The 18,691-nt window shown below is 37.8% G+C and overlaps 1 protein-coding gene across 3 annotated transcripts; it reads right to left on the reverse strand.

The window, feature by feature from the left end:
- Window positions 1-50: 50 nt before the first annotated feature.
- On the reverse strand, window positions 51-9,302 carry FAM110D (family with sequence similarity 110 member D). 3 transcript variants are annotated; one of them, XM_072137077.1, is made up of 3 exons: window positions 2,574-2,808; window positions 1,321-1,734; window positions 51-1,089 (listed from the first exon to the last, which is right to left on the reverse strand). In XM_072137077.1, the coding sequence occupies exons 2-3, from the start codon at window positions 1,674-1,676 to the stop codon at window positions 546-548; spliced, it is 900 nt and encodes a 299-aa protein (XP_071993178.1). In that variant the 5' UTR covers window positions 1,677-1,734; window positions 2,574-2,808; the 3' UTR covers window positions 51-545. The 3 variants fall into 3 exon arrangements, with proteins under 3 accessions (XP_071993178.1, XP_071993177.1, XP_071993175.1); XM_072137076.1 differs by lacking the exon at window positions 2,574-2,808 and adding an exon at window positions 9,240-9,302 and having other exon boundaries at window positions 51-1,734; XM_072137074.1 differs by having other exon boundaries at window positions 51-1,734; window positions 2,574-2,807.
- Window positions 9,303-18,691: the final 9,389 nt, after the last annotated feature.

The raw sequence follows: 18,691 nt of genomic DNA on the forward strand, positions 1-18,691 counted from the left end.
AGAGACAAGATACTGTTACAGCTTATACTCATTGTATCTTGCTTTGATTTAATACCCTCTCTCTGATTATCTTTCGATTTTTTTTTTAATTTTGTCCCTCCTAACAAGCCACTATTCTTTTCTTTCTAAAAAAAAGTCATGATTTACAAAAAAAAGAATAAAAAAAGATTACTATTACCATATTTTTTTCAATTTTAATGTGACCTCAAGACCAACAAAAAACACAAACTGAAAAATTTGCTGAGAATAAAGAACCAAATTAACTCCATATTCTACTCCATATTCTAAGCAAATTAAACAATTTGATAATTTTGGGTTTCAATATATTAACAAACAAGCAAAAGAAATTGTGGTTTGGAGCAGTGATATGGCATAACACAAAATGGCGTCCATAAACTATTAGTAGGCAGCAGGAAACAGTTTTTACTGAAAGTATGAAGTTAACTTTAAGTTTTATCTTGAAACTAAAATTGGTAAAAATATAGGAGGTTCCTGTTGCACATACCCATTATGACTTCTGTCACCAAAATGAGTCACAAACCCTTCTAAACAGTAGATTCCCTTGTCAACTGCTTATTTCTCTGCTCTCCAATGCTTTGTGCTTGATGACAGCTGTATATCCACTTAATTACACGGGCATTCCGTTCAATTACAGATACAGGAGTCTTTTCTTCTTTTTCTTCTCCTGCAAATCCAAGAGCACAGCTCACTCTGTCCATGGATTCCAGGCTACCCATTGATGTGTTTTCTCCCTTTTGGTAGCTATTAAGCAGATTTAACAAGCTACCTTCCAAGCCACAACTCTCAAAGAATTTTTGGGCTTCAAAATCAGTAAAAGCAATTTGTTCTTCTAATGGTTTTTTTGGTATTTTGGAGGATGTGGGACAAGGAGGCTGGCAAACACATGATTTTTCCCTCCCTCTTTGTGACCGTGGTGATAGTGGTACCTCTTGGTTGTAAATCTGACTGTTATTTTGTGAAAACCGGGAACTTCTCTTTAATAGCGGTGTACCTTGGAGAAGACGGAAGACCAGTCCTGCCTCTTCATGATTGTTTTCTTTGGTAGATAGTGCCACATCCCGCTTTTGTCTGTAAATAATAAGAGAATCTGGTCGGTTCATCCTTTTACCACTTAATCTCCGTAGACAGTGAGAATTGGCTGTTGGAGACCCAAGTGATGTGTGCACATTACTTTGGTGGTTGGATGTGACAAAACTCTGGGACAAAGGAGATTTGCTATGACTACATGGCTCAAACCTGGAATTGGCTTGCTTTCTGATCACAGTAGGAGAGTGAGAAAGAATATTTTTTGGTATAAACCTTTGCTCTGGTGAGGAAGGTCTTGGTATTGCAGAACTTTGAAACACCTCGTAACTATCAAAGACAGAGTCACTTTGCTTTTGAGATCCCTTTTTAGTAATGGAGCTAAAGAGGTTGTTAAAAGAGTGTTCAGTTTGTAGCTGTGAACAAGGTAATAGGCCAAGTTTCCTTGACAGCACAGGGGTAAAGTTGGTGTTGATGGCTGGGTTTTGCCTGCGATGTATAACCTGTGGAGACTTCACATATTTGGCTTTATCTGCCTCAAGACGGTCAGATGCAGTCACTCTTCCACTGGATCCACTGAGAGGTACAAGATGGGCTACTGGAGTCATGCTAGCACAAGATGAATCATACATTTCCAGTGTATAAAGCCTTATATAGCTTAGTCATAAAATGGGATAATGAACACAATAGCTGTAAAATACAGAAGATATACATTTAAATAGCATATTTAGAAGTGAATCTAATAGAACAATATTAGACAATGTTTAAAAGGAAGTGACAGCAAGAAACTTAGAATTAAAATAGTACCAAATAATATAACCAACAATAAAAACTGATATAACTATTGAATAGAATGACAAAAAGGAGATTTTTAGTCAAGACAGTAGAAAATCACTGTACCATGATATATTTGATACTGACGTTGGTGCAAAATATAAATGTATATTATATTAGATTATTATATAAGAATATTATTCTTCTATTGTATATATACATATATTTTCTACATACATATAAATATGACTGTATATATATATATATATATATATATATATATATATATATATATATACACATACACACATGTTCCTTGTATCCTTAACCAACTAACAATTTAGAGGTCTAAAAATACAGACATCTGAGACAGACAGGAATAGATGAAAATCTCCACAAGATGCCAGGCCACAACCAGCTAAATACTAGTTGAGCATGGGATGAATTTAGCTACAATGTATGATTTGGAGAATGCAGTAAGAACATAGAGCAGGCAGTCAATAAAGACTTACCTTATAAGTAATAATAATCCTAACATGCACCTGAAATTTTGTACCTGATCTCAATTGACAAAATCAAACAATAGAGTGGAATGGATCATAGTAAAATATAGGTAAACATTTTAATATATAACATTGGCCACACTTAGGATAGCGAAATAGTAGCTGAAAGCAGATTATAGAGTGCTCGGCACTATTGTATGCTACATCTCAGACACCAGACAAATGACATACTCAGACAGACATACTTCTCACCTCAAGCAGCTGTTACAGAAGATATCCCCATACTGTCCATGAAACAACTTGCAGAAGTGCATAGAAGTCCAGGTATGTGAGATCAAACCAAAGTCTGGATTTTAGTTGAGGTGAAGAAGGTGGTTGTAAGTACAGTATGAGTGCGTGTGAGAGTGCAATAAGTTACCTACTGTGTCATAGTGCAATGTAAAGTGTGAATGTGTATGCTTGTCACACAAGGAAATCTCCACCCTTTCCAGACATAGACTCCTTTCTCATCCATTTGTTGACTGCTCTGGACATTAACTCCTCATTCACCCTTTACAATCCCCTTTGTTTAACCCTTAACGAGTTTTAAAGAGTCTCTTGAATTTTTGTAGTTTTAGAAATGAACACATTCACCAACTATACTGTAAAGGTAATTTCACACTATTAGTTTATTTATGAACTTTTTGAAATAAGATTTTAAAAAGGGGTTTTAGCACCTATTAATTTTATGATCTATACATGGGGTTTTAGCTTTATATCTGCATGAAAAACACATTTTAAAGGTTAATGGTCATCTTTTTTTAAGTAAGGAATTTGGATTTCCCATAAGTGTTAATATAACTTATACTTTGTATTAATGTGCTTTATATGAAGTTTTTCCCTACATTCTACTTCTGTATTGGAGAGTTTAAACATTTGGAAAAGAACATATATTATCAGTAACATTATAAGATGGGTAGTGCTACAGAGTCATGCCACTGTAGCTGGGCAAAGAGTTAACACTGATTGCCCTAACAGATGATTCATTAGATCTCATCCTAAATGCAGATACCAGATGGCAAAGTCTGTTCTGGGTAGGGCAAGCAGATGAATAAACACATGAGGGCCAGTTAAACATTCAAGAGTGGGCGTTTCTGTCATTGTGTTTGTTTCCCAAGAATGATTGTAGAGTTTATTATAGACCTTGGGCATTTAACAGCACATTCTTGTCCTGAGAGCCATCATTTAAATAAATTGAATCCCTGGGATTTCAAGTACAAATGTCTATAAAGTAATCAATTTCATTCAATATTGTAGATAGATTAGAATAATAAATTGAATATTATTCTTTGTTGCAATTGGTAATTTGATTAATTGGTAGATTAATACCTTTTTTGACAATTGTATAAAAAATTATGTAAATCACGTGAACAGCCGTCATCTTCAGTATATGAGTGCTGAAGAAGCAACTGTGTAAACAAAGTAAGAGACAAAGTGAAATAAAGTGTTTGAGAAACTGTAAAATGCCATTGTCCCATTAATCTCACAGTCACCAGCTGTTTTACCCTCAAATATCACTGACATGTTTGCAGCAAATGCATTTTCTGTAACTAGCACCTTTTGCTTACTCAATTGCCCTTATTTGCTAATATACAGACTAAAAATGTAGGCAGACTGATTCATCTCAGAGGCTGATTATGAGAAAATAGCAACAGCGAGACTATTCAGCAGTCATAGCCTCAGATAAATAGCCTATAGCATTCAATAAATGTTTGTATAATTACCAGCACAATGCTATCAAGAGTAATCTTAAAACTTAACTTTTAATCAAAAGCTTACAGTAAAATTAATGGTGAAAATGCTAAAATATTCCTAGTGTATCGAGTACAAGTTTATGGATCAATAGATGCACATAATCCATATATCTGCATAACAAAAAATCAGCATTTCAATGGGTTTAGGGAGATATACAGGTTTGGTCTTACCGGTCTTCACTCGTTCGGGTTGGACGAAAGGGCGTTTCTGTAAGGGAATGCTAGATCTCACCCTATTATGCCCTTTCTGCAGTCCTACTCCCGGTATTCGTGACTCCCAGCCCTTACAAGGGCGGTCCCCAAAACTGTCCCTGTATGCAAACTAGTGCACCCTTGATACTAAAATAGATGTTTCTCCTTATTCCCTACGCGTTTCGTGCATAGTAACATGCACTCCTCAGGGGAAATGAAAAATTCAGCAGGTCGCGGTATCCTGTAGATTTAAGCTATCCACAATGCTCAACAATTCTGTATGCAGGCGTTGGCTCTTACACACTATTGATTAAAGTCGGGCGAGTGTGAGCAGTGGCTCATCACTGCCCGATTCTATCTCTCTAACCACTAGGTTAATTCTCTGGCGTCGGCGCCACAATCAGTGCGCATGCGCCTTAAATAGCCATATAGGCACGCCCACTCCCCTCCTGCAGGCCGGTCATGTGACACTGCAGTCGTCACGTGAGGTCATGGGCGGAGTCAGTAACTATGGACGCTGCGAGCAAAGCTCCACTGCGCTCCAAAACGTCACTGACAGGGTTCCCTCCCATCACCTGCGTTTAACCAATTAGGTATATTGCATCTGTTGGGTAGGCGGGGATATGGGACCCCTTTCCTCCAGCTATTTTGTCACATACCCAAACCGCGATGGGTGTGTCATGGGGGTAGATACCCTGTCTAATGCCCATTGCAAAATTGCTGAGGAATAAAGAACAGGCTTTTACTTTGGATCATGGCTTATGTCATTTCGGCTTCTACTTCTGGTATCATTAGTATGATTAATGCTTAGTTAGACACACATGTATACGGAAGGTTTACAAGGCAAAGAGAAGAATGGTTGTTAAAGACTAACGCATCAAGTAAGTCTCTTAGCTGTTTGATGAAACAATGTAATCCACTCCCATTTCCCCTGAGGAGTGCATGTTACTATGCACGAAACGCGTAGGGAATAAGGAGAAACATCTATTTTAGTATCAAGGGTGCACTAGTTTGCATACAGGGACAGTTTTGGGGACCGCCCTTGTAAGGGCTGGGAGTCACGAATACCGGGAGTAGGACTGCAGAAAGGGCATAATAGGGTGAGATCTAGCATTCCCTTACAGAAACGCCCTTTCGTCCAACCCGAACGAGTGAAGACCGGTAAGACCAAACCTGTATATCTCCCTAAACCCATTGAAATGCTGATTTTTTGTTATGCAGATATATGGATTATGTGCATCTATTGATCCATAAACTTGTACTCGATACACTAGGAATATTTTAGCATTTTCACCATTAATTTTACTGTAAGCTTTTGATTAAAAGTTAAGTTTTAAGATTACTCTTGATAGCATTGTGCTGGTAATTACAGAGGCTGATTATGCATGATCTTCACAATGTGTAGTCTCTTATTAGTGGTCTTTCCTTTGGCCAAACCACTCCCCTTCCTTCCCCTCACAAAGACAGGTCCCAAACAAGTTTAACCCCTTCCCGACGCAGCCCTTTATCGTTTTTGCGTTCTCATTTTTCACTCCCCACATTCAAAAATCTGTAACTTTTTTATTTTTCCATGTACAGAGCTGTGTGATGACTTATTTTCTGCGTAACAAATTACACTTCAAAATGGTGGTATTTAATATTTCATGCCGTGTACTGGGAAGTGGGAAAAAAATTACAAATGCAGTGAAATTGGTAAAAAAAACATTTGTGCCGTATTCTTGTGGGCTTGGATTTTACGGATTTCACTGTGCCATGTCTGTAGACATGTCTACTTTATTTTTTGGATCGGATTTTGCCATCTTCTGGCGCTAATAACTTTTTCATACTTTGGAGTATGGAGCTGTGGCTGATGCCGTTTTTTGCGGATTTTGATGACATTTATAATGTTATCATTTTTAGGACTGTACGAGTTTTTGATCACTTTTTATAGAATTTTTAAATGGCAAAAAAGTGCCATTTTCGACTTTGGGTGCGATTTTCCGTTACGGGGTTAAACACTGTGAAAAACCGCTTTCATATTTTGACGGTTTTCGGACGCGGCAATACCTAATGTGTTTATGATTTTTACTGTTTATTTATATCAGTTCTAGGGAAAGGGGGGTGATTTGAATTTTTAGGTTTTTTAATTATAATTTTTTTTAACTTTTTTTTAATTTTTATTTTCACTATTTTTCAGAACATTAATCCTAGGGTGTCTGTACGATCCTATCATATACTGCCATACTACAGTATATGTGTATTTTACTACTCATACATTTCAATGTGCTGATAGCACATTGTAATGAATGGGTTAACCCGAAGTAGCTTCGGGTCTTCGCCGCTCCCCGATGGCGTCACGGGCAGCAACGATCCTCACAAAGATGGCGGTGCATGGGCCGCACCTTTGCCGGCGGCGATCAGCAGGAAAACACCCGGGATCAGTGCCGGCACTGATCGCGGGTGTTACCGGTAAGCCTTTCTTATCTACATGCACCGGAACCCGACATGTGACGTACTATTACGTCACATGTCGGTAAGGGGTTAAACTATATACAAATTAAAGTACATCTACCATCAGAATTTCTGATGGTAGACTACCCAAACTTACTTGGCCATTGCATTGTCCAATATGTGGAACAGCTTTTCTTAAATTAAGGAACATCAGCACCCATCTGAAAAAGACTTTATAAAAATATGCTAAAGAGCAGGAGAAGCTTGAGCCTACATCACCTGAGTGCCTCTTGGTTCTGTAGTCTAATTATATATAAGTGCCCCACTCTCTGAAGTTGAGCCTTATCCCGCCCTCTGATCAGAGTGGGGGTGTGCATATATAATTATTCTACGGAGCCAAGAGGCTCATTAGCATATGTTATAAGGTATTTTGCAGATGGATGCTGATGTTCCTAAAGTTAAGAACATTTTTTCCGCATTGGCAATGGCCAATTAAAATTGGGCAGTCTACCATCAGAATTGCTGTAATATTGCTCTAATACCATTACAATTGCTCTATTGATCAATTTATAACCAACACATGGACAATAGTCAAAATTAAAAATAAAATACACTTAATCTTTATAAATAAAATTTATTTTATAAGGGTGTACCATATATCAAATTCATAATAAGTCAAAGATTGCATTCCAGGAGAACGGATCTTAAAAAGCCTATCAATACAGAAAATATAAGCAAAGGTCAGGAGGTCTGCTTACTGGCATTAGAGTGGAGCTACGTGTACAAGGGGGAAATATTGTTCACATGGACACCTCACATGTACGGGTCTCAAGGGTGTTGTGGCTAAATGACCTGTAAAAAGGTGGACACCAACATGGACACCAAACTTCTAGCAGCACTTTCCGGTCGCTATGAAGTTTATTATTAAATAAAAAGCAGGCTGAAATAATGTGAATAATGTGTATGAGTACTGTATATATAATGAAGAGGCTCTCACGTGCACACACACGCAAGATTGTAGGTAACTGAGATACATGACAGGGAGCCTGACCAGTGAATTTGGAAATACTTTCATAAGTAACATACCAAGTGTAAGCAATACATAGTTAGAACCCACTAAAATATTCAGCATACTGGCGTCACATTACAGCACCACACCCTTGATGGTGGTCATCACAGAGGTTTCAAGGTAAGCCTTATCCTTTCCCCAGGTTTATATATAACCCCATGCCATAACTCCTGACAAATCTATCTCAGCAAAACCTGCATAGAAGCACATACTACCAAGTTGTCTCATCTGCCAACATCATTGTATCTGGAAACTGTAATTTTAGAGTGAAGTGACTTGATTATCAATCCACATGGATGCCTATTCATTCTATGGGTATTATCAGGGTTGGATTATAGGGTGCATGCCCCAGGGCCACCACCAGCAATGTCCAACAGTAACACTCGTAGGCAGTGCTACTGCCACTGTGCCAGGTAGCCCAGCAGTTGTCTGACATTTAAGTAGAAGAACATTTAGAATATTAATGATAATTTAGAATTGTAATGTCTACCACTGTCTGGGCTACATTCCATGGTGTGGCCAAGGGGCCTCCACCAGCCCTGGGTATTATACAGTACTAACCATTAGTGCTAATGGCGTTGTAAATAGATGAGGATATTAATATACCGGACATATGATTTCATCTTAAGTTTGGGGACATTTTAAATTGTAACATCAAGGACCTCATTTTATAAGGCCAAGTCCAATTTTAGCATAGAACAAATGAGAGAAAATTTCCATGAATTTCAGTGTGGATTGGTGAGCATATACAGAATCTTAAAGACATTCAGAATGTATGCCATTTACAAACCTAGCATGACAATAAACCGGACATTTGGATATCCCACTTGCAATGCTTGTAGTAAATGGTTTAAATGAGCACCTTAATTTTGTTTAGTTTATATCATACCGCCTTTTTTGAGGGTATTGTGATCAGGTGACCATGCTTCACACATCATCAAGGTGTACCCCAAAGATGATCAGGGTAATTTAGAAAACTTGCCAGATAATTAATGAAAAGGTTTCAGTCAGATGGTTGTTATTTAGGACAATGGTCCCAAGTTGAGGCTTTAGGTCAACTCAATTCTCAGTATGTGCTGTTTAAAAGGAATACCTTACTTTAAAGGGACCATATTTTACCCTATTAAACTGCTAGCAGGCTCTGATAGGGTATGAAATGTTTAATTTAGAATTCCCTTTTTTATGTGAATACCGTTTACCCATAAAAAATATTCCCCAAAGTCACGTGCTCTATGTATTATTCAGATAGGAAACACTAGGAGGCACTAGCGCCGGCATATGTTAAATATGTCCCGTTCACCTCATGTTAAATTAGCCAATGAATGAGAGGGGTCTAACTTAGAGGGGTATTCTCGTCTGGGAATTTACATTCAATTTAATTAATCTGCCATATATAAACATTTCTTTAATTAGATGTCATTAATAAAAATTTACCTGGGTGAACATAATTTCTCATAAATGTAGCCATGTTGTCCCTTAGAAACAAGACTGTGTCCCTTGATATGGCCACCTCTGCTGAAGAAACAAAAAGTTTTCGTAAATTAAATATCCGGGAGTTACTGCATGTCCTACAGCCGTCCTGTGGTAAAGAACGCAGAATCCAGGTGGTCAGGCAAGGGTCTGTAGTGCATGTCTGGCCACCGCTGCCAGAGTGCGAGGTGGTCGTACTTTTGCCCACTACAGACCAGAAGAGGTACTAAAAACCAAAAGAGAACAAGAAGAAAAACACATGTACAAATAAGCGGACCTGAAAGAGAACAAGATATCGTGAAAGTGACAAACAGAAGGAGAAACACATAGTTAAATGTAGAAATCCGTGGACCAGAAGGAGGACTGCAATAAGTGAGAATAGTGACACGAGAAGATATAAAAGGCATACATTTTTTTAAAAATAAGTACAAAAACTGAATAATAAAGTGATAGCAATTAATGTATATATCTATTGAATATATAATACAGTTTATACTGAATTTATATATACTATATATAAATTATATATATATATATATATATATATATATATTTATATACTATAAATTAATAATTGTCAGGATCGCAGGTGGTGGACCCATTGAACCACCGCGAGCGATGACGTAAGATGAAAACTTCGAGCAGAGTGTAGGTGGCACACAGTATTCACCACGGCCAGCCACAAAGTGGGCTGGGCTTGCTGCAGTGGGATACCACCAGGTCACTTCACAGGCGTGACTTGCTCGCGGTAGTGGCCAAAGTGAGATACAGAAACGGCAGGCAGAATCAGAGTCGTAGTCAGGCCGGAGGTTAGGACAGGCGGCACAGGATCGGAGTTGGGGATGTAGCAGAAGGTCAAGACAGGCGGAAGAGAATCAGGGTAAGGAAACAAAGCAAAGGTCACAATGGATAGATCACAACAGTCTCAATATGATGCTTTTTTCTTAGGCAACAGGGCACAAAGATCCAGCAGGGGCACAGAAAGAGGCAGGCAATATATCAGGGCAGTGATCGGCCACCGCTTATTAGCGGCACACTGGCAGATCACTGTGCTTTCTTCTTATAAAGCATTGGCCATTATTGCTCTGACACATTTTTGAAGATCTTCAACAGGGGTGCCCAAGCTTTATCGTCCGCATTATTACACCACTCAACTTCCTAGGGGCTGCACTAGGTACCAGCACCCTAAATATGGCAAAAGACACAGGACAATGTGAAACCACCTGCATTGGTACAATAATTAAAGGGAACCCGTCACCACTATTTTCACAAATACAGGTAGTGACAGGTTCCTATAGAGCTCTAATAACTATTTGAGTTTTAAATGGTAACTAAGCATGGCTACATGGAGTCCAGGTGGGCGTGGCCTCCTCAGGCTGAATCCAGCAGCTCCTCCCCATCCCTATCTCTGTATGCTTCTATAATGTCTACGCGTTTCGAGCTGAGACTCCGCTCTTAATCATGACAAACATATAATGAACAGACTAACATGACTCACATTTAAAATTCCCTCCCGGTGACGTAATCCTATCCCCTCCCTCTACATCACTTCCGGTTAATTCATGAATATGTATGAGAGTGGAGGGCCGATACTGCGGTAACCATACAATAACATTGTTTCAAATATCCCATTTTACAATGTATTTGAGTTGTTAAACACAGTAACTAGTTAGTATTTAGATGGCATAAGGAAAACACGACGTCCCGCGACAATGTCGTTCTTGGGTTGGAAACGGGGATTACCTCTTCATCCCATGGGAAACGATCACGTCGCGGGACGGCGTCACAGGACTAAAATCAAAAAACAGAAAAAAATATACATGTTAAAAATTAACAGACACTTAAGATTTCTTATTGCACATAATGGTATTATTATATTACCGCTTATTTGGAATATATGTTTTTGTGCACCATATGTGTAAGTGTATCAGAACAGCAGTTGGAAATTCAAACTTGAGGATTAACTCATTTCTTGCAGTAATGGTACATCATTTCCTTTCTTATGTTCAGACCAAAAGGAGAACGAGTATTTAAATTAAAAGTCCAAAATGCTTCCCGATTGCTTAAAATATCACTAATATTGCCCCCTCTAGTTGGTTTGTGTATCTTTTCTATGGCAAATGTTTTTAAATCATCGGTGTTGCCTTCATGGGTATTGACGAAATGTCTCGACGCTGCTGATAAATTACGTCCCTCTGGATGGGAAATATCGTATAAGTGTTCGTAAAAACGGGTTTTAAATTTTCTTGTGGTCTGACCTACATACATGAGGTTACAGGAAGAGCATAGAATGATGTATATGACATTGCGTGAATTACAATTAATGAAGCTCTTTATTGGGAATTCATGATTCCCCTCACTGTTCGTAAAAAATTTCTTTTTATTTACTGCAAATTTGCAGGTAGTACATCTAGGAGCTGCACATTTGTAGAAACCTTGTGTTTCCAACCATGTGGTTGTATTTTGTTTCTTTGATTCAAAAAGGGAAGGTGACAACATGTTGCCCAAAGTTTTGCCCTTTCTTGAGACAACTCTGTGTCCCTCTGATAATACTTTGTTCAGAACAGGATCTATTTTTAACCCCTTATCACCGACACTAGTTTTCAGCTCAATGACCAGACTCGATTTTTCAAATCTGACAAGTCTCACGATAATTGGTTATAACTTCGGAACGCTTTAACATATCCTGGTGATTTTGAGAATGTTTTCCCGTGACACATTGTACTTCATGTTAGTTATAAAATTTAAGTGATAAGTTTTGCGTTTCGTTCTGAAAAAAAGTGAAAATTTGGCAAAAGTTTGTAAAAATTCTTCATTTTCCAAGTTTGAAATGTTCTGGTTTCCAGACAGGAAGTAAAACTACCCAAAAAGTTTGATAATTAACATTTACAGAATATCTGCTTTATGTTGGGATGATATTTTATGCTTCCGGTCATTTTTCTAGGATGTTATGAGGTGCAGAACTTTAGGTGCGATTTTTCTTATTTTCATGAAAATTGCCATAACTCACATTTTGAGGGACAACTCGGCTTCCAAGTGACTTTGAGAGGCCTAAATAATAGTAAAACCTCATAAATTACCCCACTATAGAAACTTCACCCCTCAACGTATGTAAAACAACTTCTATTAAGTCCATTAACCCTTTAAGTGTTTCACATGGGTTAAAAAATATGGACATGCGATTTAGAAACTATGGAATTTTTTTGGAAATACATTCATTTAGGCCAAAACTGACATTTTCAGAATAAATTAAATGATGAAACGCACTGCAACGCTTGATGCCCAATTCCTCCCGAGTGTACTGATACCACATATGTGGTGGTAAACTGCTGTACGGGCGCACGGCCGAGCATAGAATGAATGGAGGCGCCGTCCACAGCAGATTTGTATTGTCACATTGTACGACCTATAAATTTTTATTTTTTTTGGTAATGCGATCATATGAGGGCTTATTTTTTATGGGATGAGATACAATGTATAAATAATTTATTTTGGGAGTCTAAAGCTTATTCATGAGATTTTATTAACTATTTCAAGGGGGACACAAACAAAATCATCAATTTTTATTTTGGATTGTGAGCATTTCCCCCCCCCCCCCGCTCACCGTAACATAAAAATAATATTTTATCTTTATTCTCTGGTTCACTACGATTGCGGTGATACCTCATTTATATAGTTTTTCTTATTTTATTCAATTTTCCTGAGCAAAACCAATATTGGAGAAAATCGCATTGTTTTTACTATTGACAACTTTTCAGGGCCATAACTTCTGTATTTTTCTGTTGTCAGATCTGGTTGAGGGCTTATTTTTTGCGAAAACAGTTGTTCTTTTCAGTCGTATCATATTAGGTACCGTAACTTTTTTTGATCACTTTTTAGAACATTTTTTGTGATGGTGTTTGATGAAAAATTGTATATTATGGGAAGTTTTTCGAGTTTTTTTTTTACGTAGTTCACCGAGCGGGTTCAATAATGATTTAGATTTATTGTACAGATTAATACGGACGCGGTGATACCTCATTTATATAGTTTTTCTTATTTTGCTCAATTTTCCTGAGCAAAACCAATATTGGAGAAAATCGCATTGTTTTTACTATTGACAACTTTTCAGGGCCATAACTTCTGTATTTTTCTGTTGTCAGATCTGGTTGAGGGCTTATTTTTTGCGAAAACAGTTGTTCTTTTCAGTCGTATCATATTAGGTACCGTAACTTTTTTTGATCACTTTTTAGAACATTTTTTGTGATGGTGTTTGATGAAAAATTGTATATTATGGGAAGTTTTTCGAGTTTTTTTTTTATGTAGTTCACCGAGCGGGTTCAATATTGATTTAGATTTATTGTACAGATTAATACGGACGCGGTGATACCTCATTTATATAGTTTTTCTTATTTTGCTCAATTTTCCTGAGCAAAACCAATATTGGAGAAAATCGCATTGTTTTTACTATTGACAACTTTTCAGGGCCATAACTTCTGTATTTTTCTGTTGTCAGATCTGGTTGAGGGCTTATTTTTTGCGAAAACAGTTGTTCTTTTCAGTCGTATCATATTAGGTACCGTAACTTTTTTTGATCACTTTTTAGAACATTTTTTGTGATGGTGTTTGATGAAAAATTGTATATTATGGGAAGTTTTTCGAGTTTTTTTTTTACGTAGTTCACCGAGCGGGTTCAATATTGATTTAGATTTATTGTACAGATTAATACGGACGCGGTGATACCTCATTTATATAGTTTTTCTTATTTTGCTCAATTTTCCTGAGCAAAACCAATATTGGAGAAAATCGCATTGTTTTTACTATTGACAACTTTTCAGGGCCATAACTTCTGTATTTTTCTGTTGTCAGATCTGGTTGAGGGCTTATTTTTTGCGAAAACAGTTGTTCTTTTCAGTCGTATGATATTAGGTACCGTAACTTTTTTTGATCACTTTTTAGAACATTTTTTGTGATGGTGTTTGATGAAAAATTGTATATTATGGGAAGTTTTTCGAGTTTTTTTTTTACGTAGTTCACCGAGCAGGTTCAATATTGATTTAGATTTATTGTACAGATTAATACGGACGCGGTGATACCTCATTTATATAGTTTTTCTTATTTTGCTCAATTTTCCTGAGCAAAACCAATATTGGAGAAAATCACATTGTTTTTACTATTGACAACTTTTCAGGGCCATAACTTCTGTATTTTTCTGTTGTCAGATCTGGTTGAGGGCTTATTTTTTGCGAAAACAGTTGTTCTTTTCAGTCGTATCATATTAGGTACCGTAACTTTTTTTGATCACTTTTTAGAACATTTTTTGTGATGGTGTTTGATGAAAAATTGTATATTATGGGAAGTTTTTCGAGTTTTTTTTTTACGTAGTTCACCGAGCGGGTTCAATATTGATTTAGATTTATTGTACAAATTAATACGGACGCGGTGATACCAAATATGTACGTGTTTTGTGTTTTATATACTTTATTTGCATTTTATGTGTTACTGGGGAGATTATGGGACTTTTATTTTATTTATTTAATTATATTATAAAAAGATTGAATTTTTTTTTTTTTTACTTTTTTACATTTTCTATTTCTTGGCTTGAATAAGCGATCATTCTAGTGAGCTCTCCTACAGGGATTGCTTTGATGGTATGTAACGGATGTTGAGACGTTGCATGTAAAGTGGTGTTTCCCGCTGTTGGTTTCCTAAATGTTGATGTATAAATCTTGTTCCCTGGAGAGCCCTCCAGGGCAAGATCCAAGAAGGTAATTTTGTTCTTGTTTGTGTAAGATGTAAATCGCAAGCCATACTCGTTATCATTTAAATAATCAACGAACACTGGTATGGCAGGCACATCCCCGGTCCAAATGATCAGGAGATCGTCGATGTACCTGCCATACCAGTGCACATCCTCCAGGAACGGATTGTCATGGTTGAAAATGGCCTTCTCCGCCCACCAGGCCATGGTGAGATTGGCCAGTGAGGGGGAAAACTTGGCCCCCATACTAACTCCCTTCAATTGGATATAAAACGAATTGTCAAACATAAAGAAGTTGTGGGTCAGTAGGTATAAACAAACATCCATAACATATTCCTTGAATTCTCTGTTATAATTTGTATATTTGTCTAAGTGGAACCCTAGGGCAACAAGTGCGACATTATGAGGGATCGAGGGATACAGCGAAATCACATCGCATGTGAGCCAATGAAAATCATTGGACCATGTAACTTCTTCTAACGATGCCAACACATCCCTGGAATCCTGGAGATATCCCGGGGTTCTTCGAACCAGTGGTTGTAATATCATGTCCAACCAACTGCATAGGTGTTCATTAAGTGAACCTATGCCCGAGACAATGGGTCTCATCGGGGGTGGTGTAATACCCTTATGTATTTTGGGAAGGGCATGCATAATAGGTATCACTGGTTTAGCTGTTACCATATTTTCTGCTTGGGTTTCTGTAAAAATTCCCAAGCTCACTCCCTCTTTAACAATTATATCAAACTTTTTTTTGAAAAGCGGTGTCGGATTTTCTGTTACCTTCCTGTATGTATCAGAATCATTTAAGATAGACAAAATCTGTTCATGGTACATATTTTTGTTCATAAGGACAACTGAGCCCCCCTTATCGGACATACGAACAACTGTGTCATCCCATTCTAGTATTTCTTTAAGAGCTTTCCTCAGGGGAAAAGGTAAGTTATGTTTTAATTTTACCTCGTTGAAGTTATAACCAATTATCGTGAGACTTGTCAGATTTGAAAAATCGAGTCTGGTCATTGAGCTGAAAACTAGTGTCGGTGATAAGGGGTTAAAAATAGATCCTGTTCTGAACAAAGTATTATCAGAGGGACACAGAGTTGTCTCAAGAAAGGGCAAAACTTTGGGCAACATGTTGTCACCTTCCCTTTTTGAATCAAAGAAACAAAATACAACCACATGGTTGGAAACACAAGGTTTCTACAAATGTGCAGCTCCTAGATGTACTACCTGCAAATTTGCAGTAAATAAAAAGAAATTTTTTACGAACAGTGAGGGGAATCATGAATTCCCAATAAAGAGCTTCATTAATTGTAATTCATGCAATGTCATATACATCATTCTATGCTCTTCCTGTAACCTCATGTATGTAGGTCAGACCACAAGAAAATTTAAAACCCGTTTTTACGAACACTTATACGATATTTCCCATCCAGAGGGACGTAATTTATCAGCAGCGTCGAGACATTTCGTCAATACCCATGAAGGCAACACCGATGATTTAAAAACATTTGCCATAGAAAAGATACACAAACCAACTAGAGGGGGCAATATTAGTGATATTTTAAGCAATCGGGAAGCATTTTGGACTTTTAATTTAAATACTCGTTCTCCTTTTGGTCTGAACATAAGAAAGGAAATGATGTACCATTACTGCAAGAAATGAGTTAATCCTCAAGTTTGAATTTCCAACTGCTGTTCTGATACACTTACACATATGGTGCACAAAAACATATATTCCAAATAAGCGGTAATATAATAATACCATTATGTGCAATAAGAAATCTTAAGTGTCTGTTAATTTTTAACATGTATATTTTTTTCTGTTTTTTGATTTTAGTCCTGTGACGCCGTCCCGCGACGTGATCGTTTCCCATGGGATGAAGAGGTAATCCCCGTTTCCAACCCAAGAACGACATTGTCGCGGGACGTCGTGTTTTCCTTATGCCATCTAAATACTAACTAGTTACTGTGTTTAACAACTCAAATACATTGTAAAATGGGATATTTGAAACAATGTTATTGTATGGTTACCGCAGTATCGGCCCTCCACTCTCATACATATTCATGAATTAACCGGAAGTGATGTAGAGGGAGGGGATAGGATTACGTCACCGGGAGGGAATTTTAAATGTGAGTCATGTTAGTCTGTTCATTATATGTTTGTCATGATTAAGAGCGGAGTCTCCGCTCGAAACGCATAGACATTAAGACGCAATAATGCATTGGAACCTTCTTTTGATACGTGTAAAATAAAGCCTTGTTGAATTGGAGCTTTTGGCTGGACCGTGAGCTTCTTTCATAATTGGAGCGTAACAGTGGCCTGAGCAGCGAGGTGGTCCCTGCCGACCCAACTTCAAGTGCCCACTATTAGAGGAGGTGAGCTGGCATTTCTTTTTCCATAAAATGCTGCTATAATGTCATGTGACCAGGGTGACATCATCGCAGGTCCTATAGCTTTTGTAGCATTAGGAACTGTACACTAAGCGTATATGTCATGAAATCACAGCATATTTTATCACATGAAATCACAGCAGGCTGCATGGAGAGGAGTAGAAGTCCATGGAGGCTGCTGTGATGGTTTTATGTGGTCAGATATGTACATGGGGTATAGTTTTCATATTAAGTAGCTCAAGGACCTTTGATGATGTCACCCTGGTCACATGACATTAGGCCACGCCCCCGTGGATTCGCTCCAAAGCTGCATAGATACCAGGCAAGATTATAACTCTGATTTTATGGGGATCTGAGGGGAACAATTTTTAGCTAAAAGCAGGGTGTCAGATAGTTACTAGAGCTCTATAGGAACCTGCCACTACCTGTATTTGTGAAAATAGTGGTGACGGGTTCCCTTTAATAGACCCGACATCGTACAATACAGTGCTCAAACCAGACGATAATAAGGACGAAGGAAATAGTTTGAAGAAGATAAAAAAATGGAGAGCAGGCAGTTATAATACCGGAAACCCCAGAGCAGACATGTAATAATTCAGACCCCGGGGCGGATATTTACAATAATGGAGACCCCCAGAACAGACAATAGTATTGGAGCCCTTCCAGAGAAGACTATATTACTAAAGACAACCCTTTAGAGCTGATTTTAAAACAGGAGACTCCCCTTCCCCAAAATTGAAGAGCTCACAATAAAAGCATCCTGGAACACATGAAGGAGAATTACCTCAGGGACAGAGGCCAGGGGTCCTTCCAGTGTTTTGTAGTCACTGTGCTGCTGATTTCCATCCTTGGCTGATCTCTACCCCTTCTCTGAATACAACAGGTCTCTAGTAAAATTTCCCAGGAGGGTGTGGGAAGCTCTCTCACACTGCAGCGGTGTGATGGTTAAGTATATGTCACTCCTTAGATATAAGTGGTATTAGTTGGTGCCCAAGCTGCAGAGCCACCCCTGATAATGCTGGAAAATGAAAATTTGGCACTCCAATATAACGCAATCTTCTTTTATTTAAATTCACAGTTTCATAGAATAGCATACAATCCAAACAATACAGTTTTGATCTCTTTAGTACACTTTCATCAGATATGGATTGCCCATAGAGGATGAAAGAAGTGATAACCCTGAGAAGCTGGTGAATGTGGTTATCGTGTCTAGTGATACGTGGCAAAGTGTACCACTAGACCAAACCTTTATTGTTTGGATTGTATGCTATTAGTATGA

The sequence above is a fragment of the Engystomops pustulosus genome, chromosome 2 (assembly GCF_040894005.1).
Source record: "Engystomops pustulosus chromosome 2, aEngPut4.maternal, whole genome shotgun sequence".
Taxonomy (NCBI): domain Eukaryota; kingdom Metazoa; phylum Chordata; class Amphibia; order Anura; family Leptodactylidae; genus Engystomops; species Engystomops pustulosus.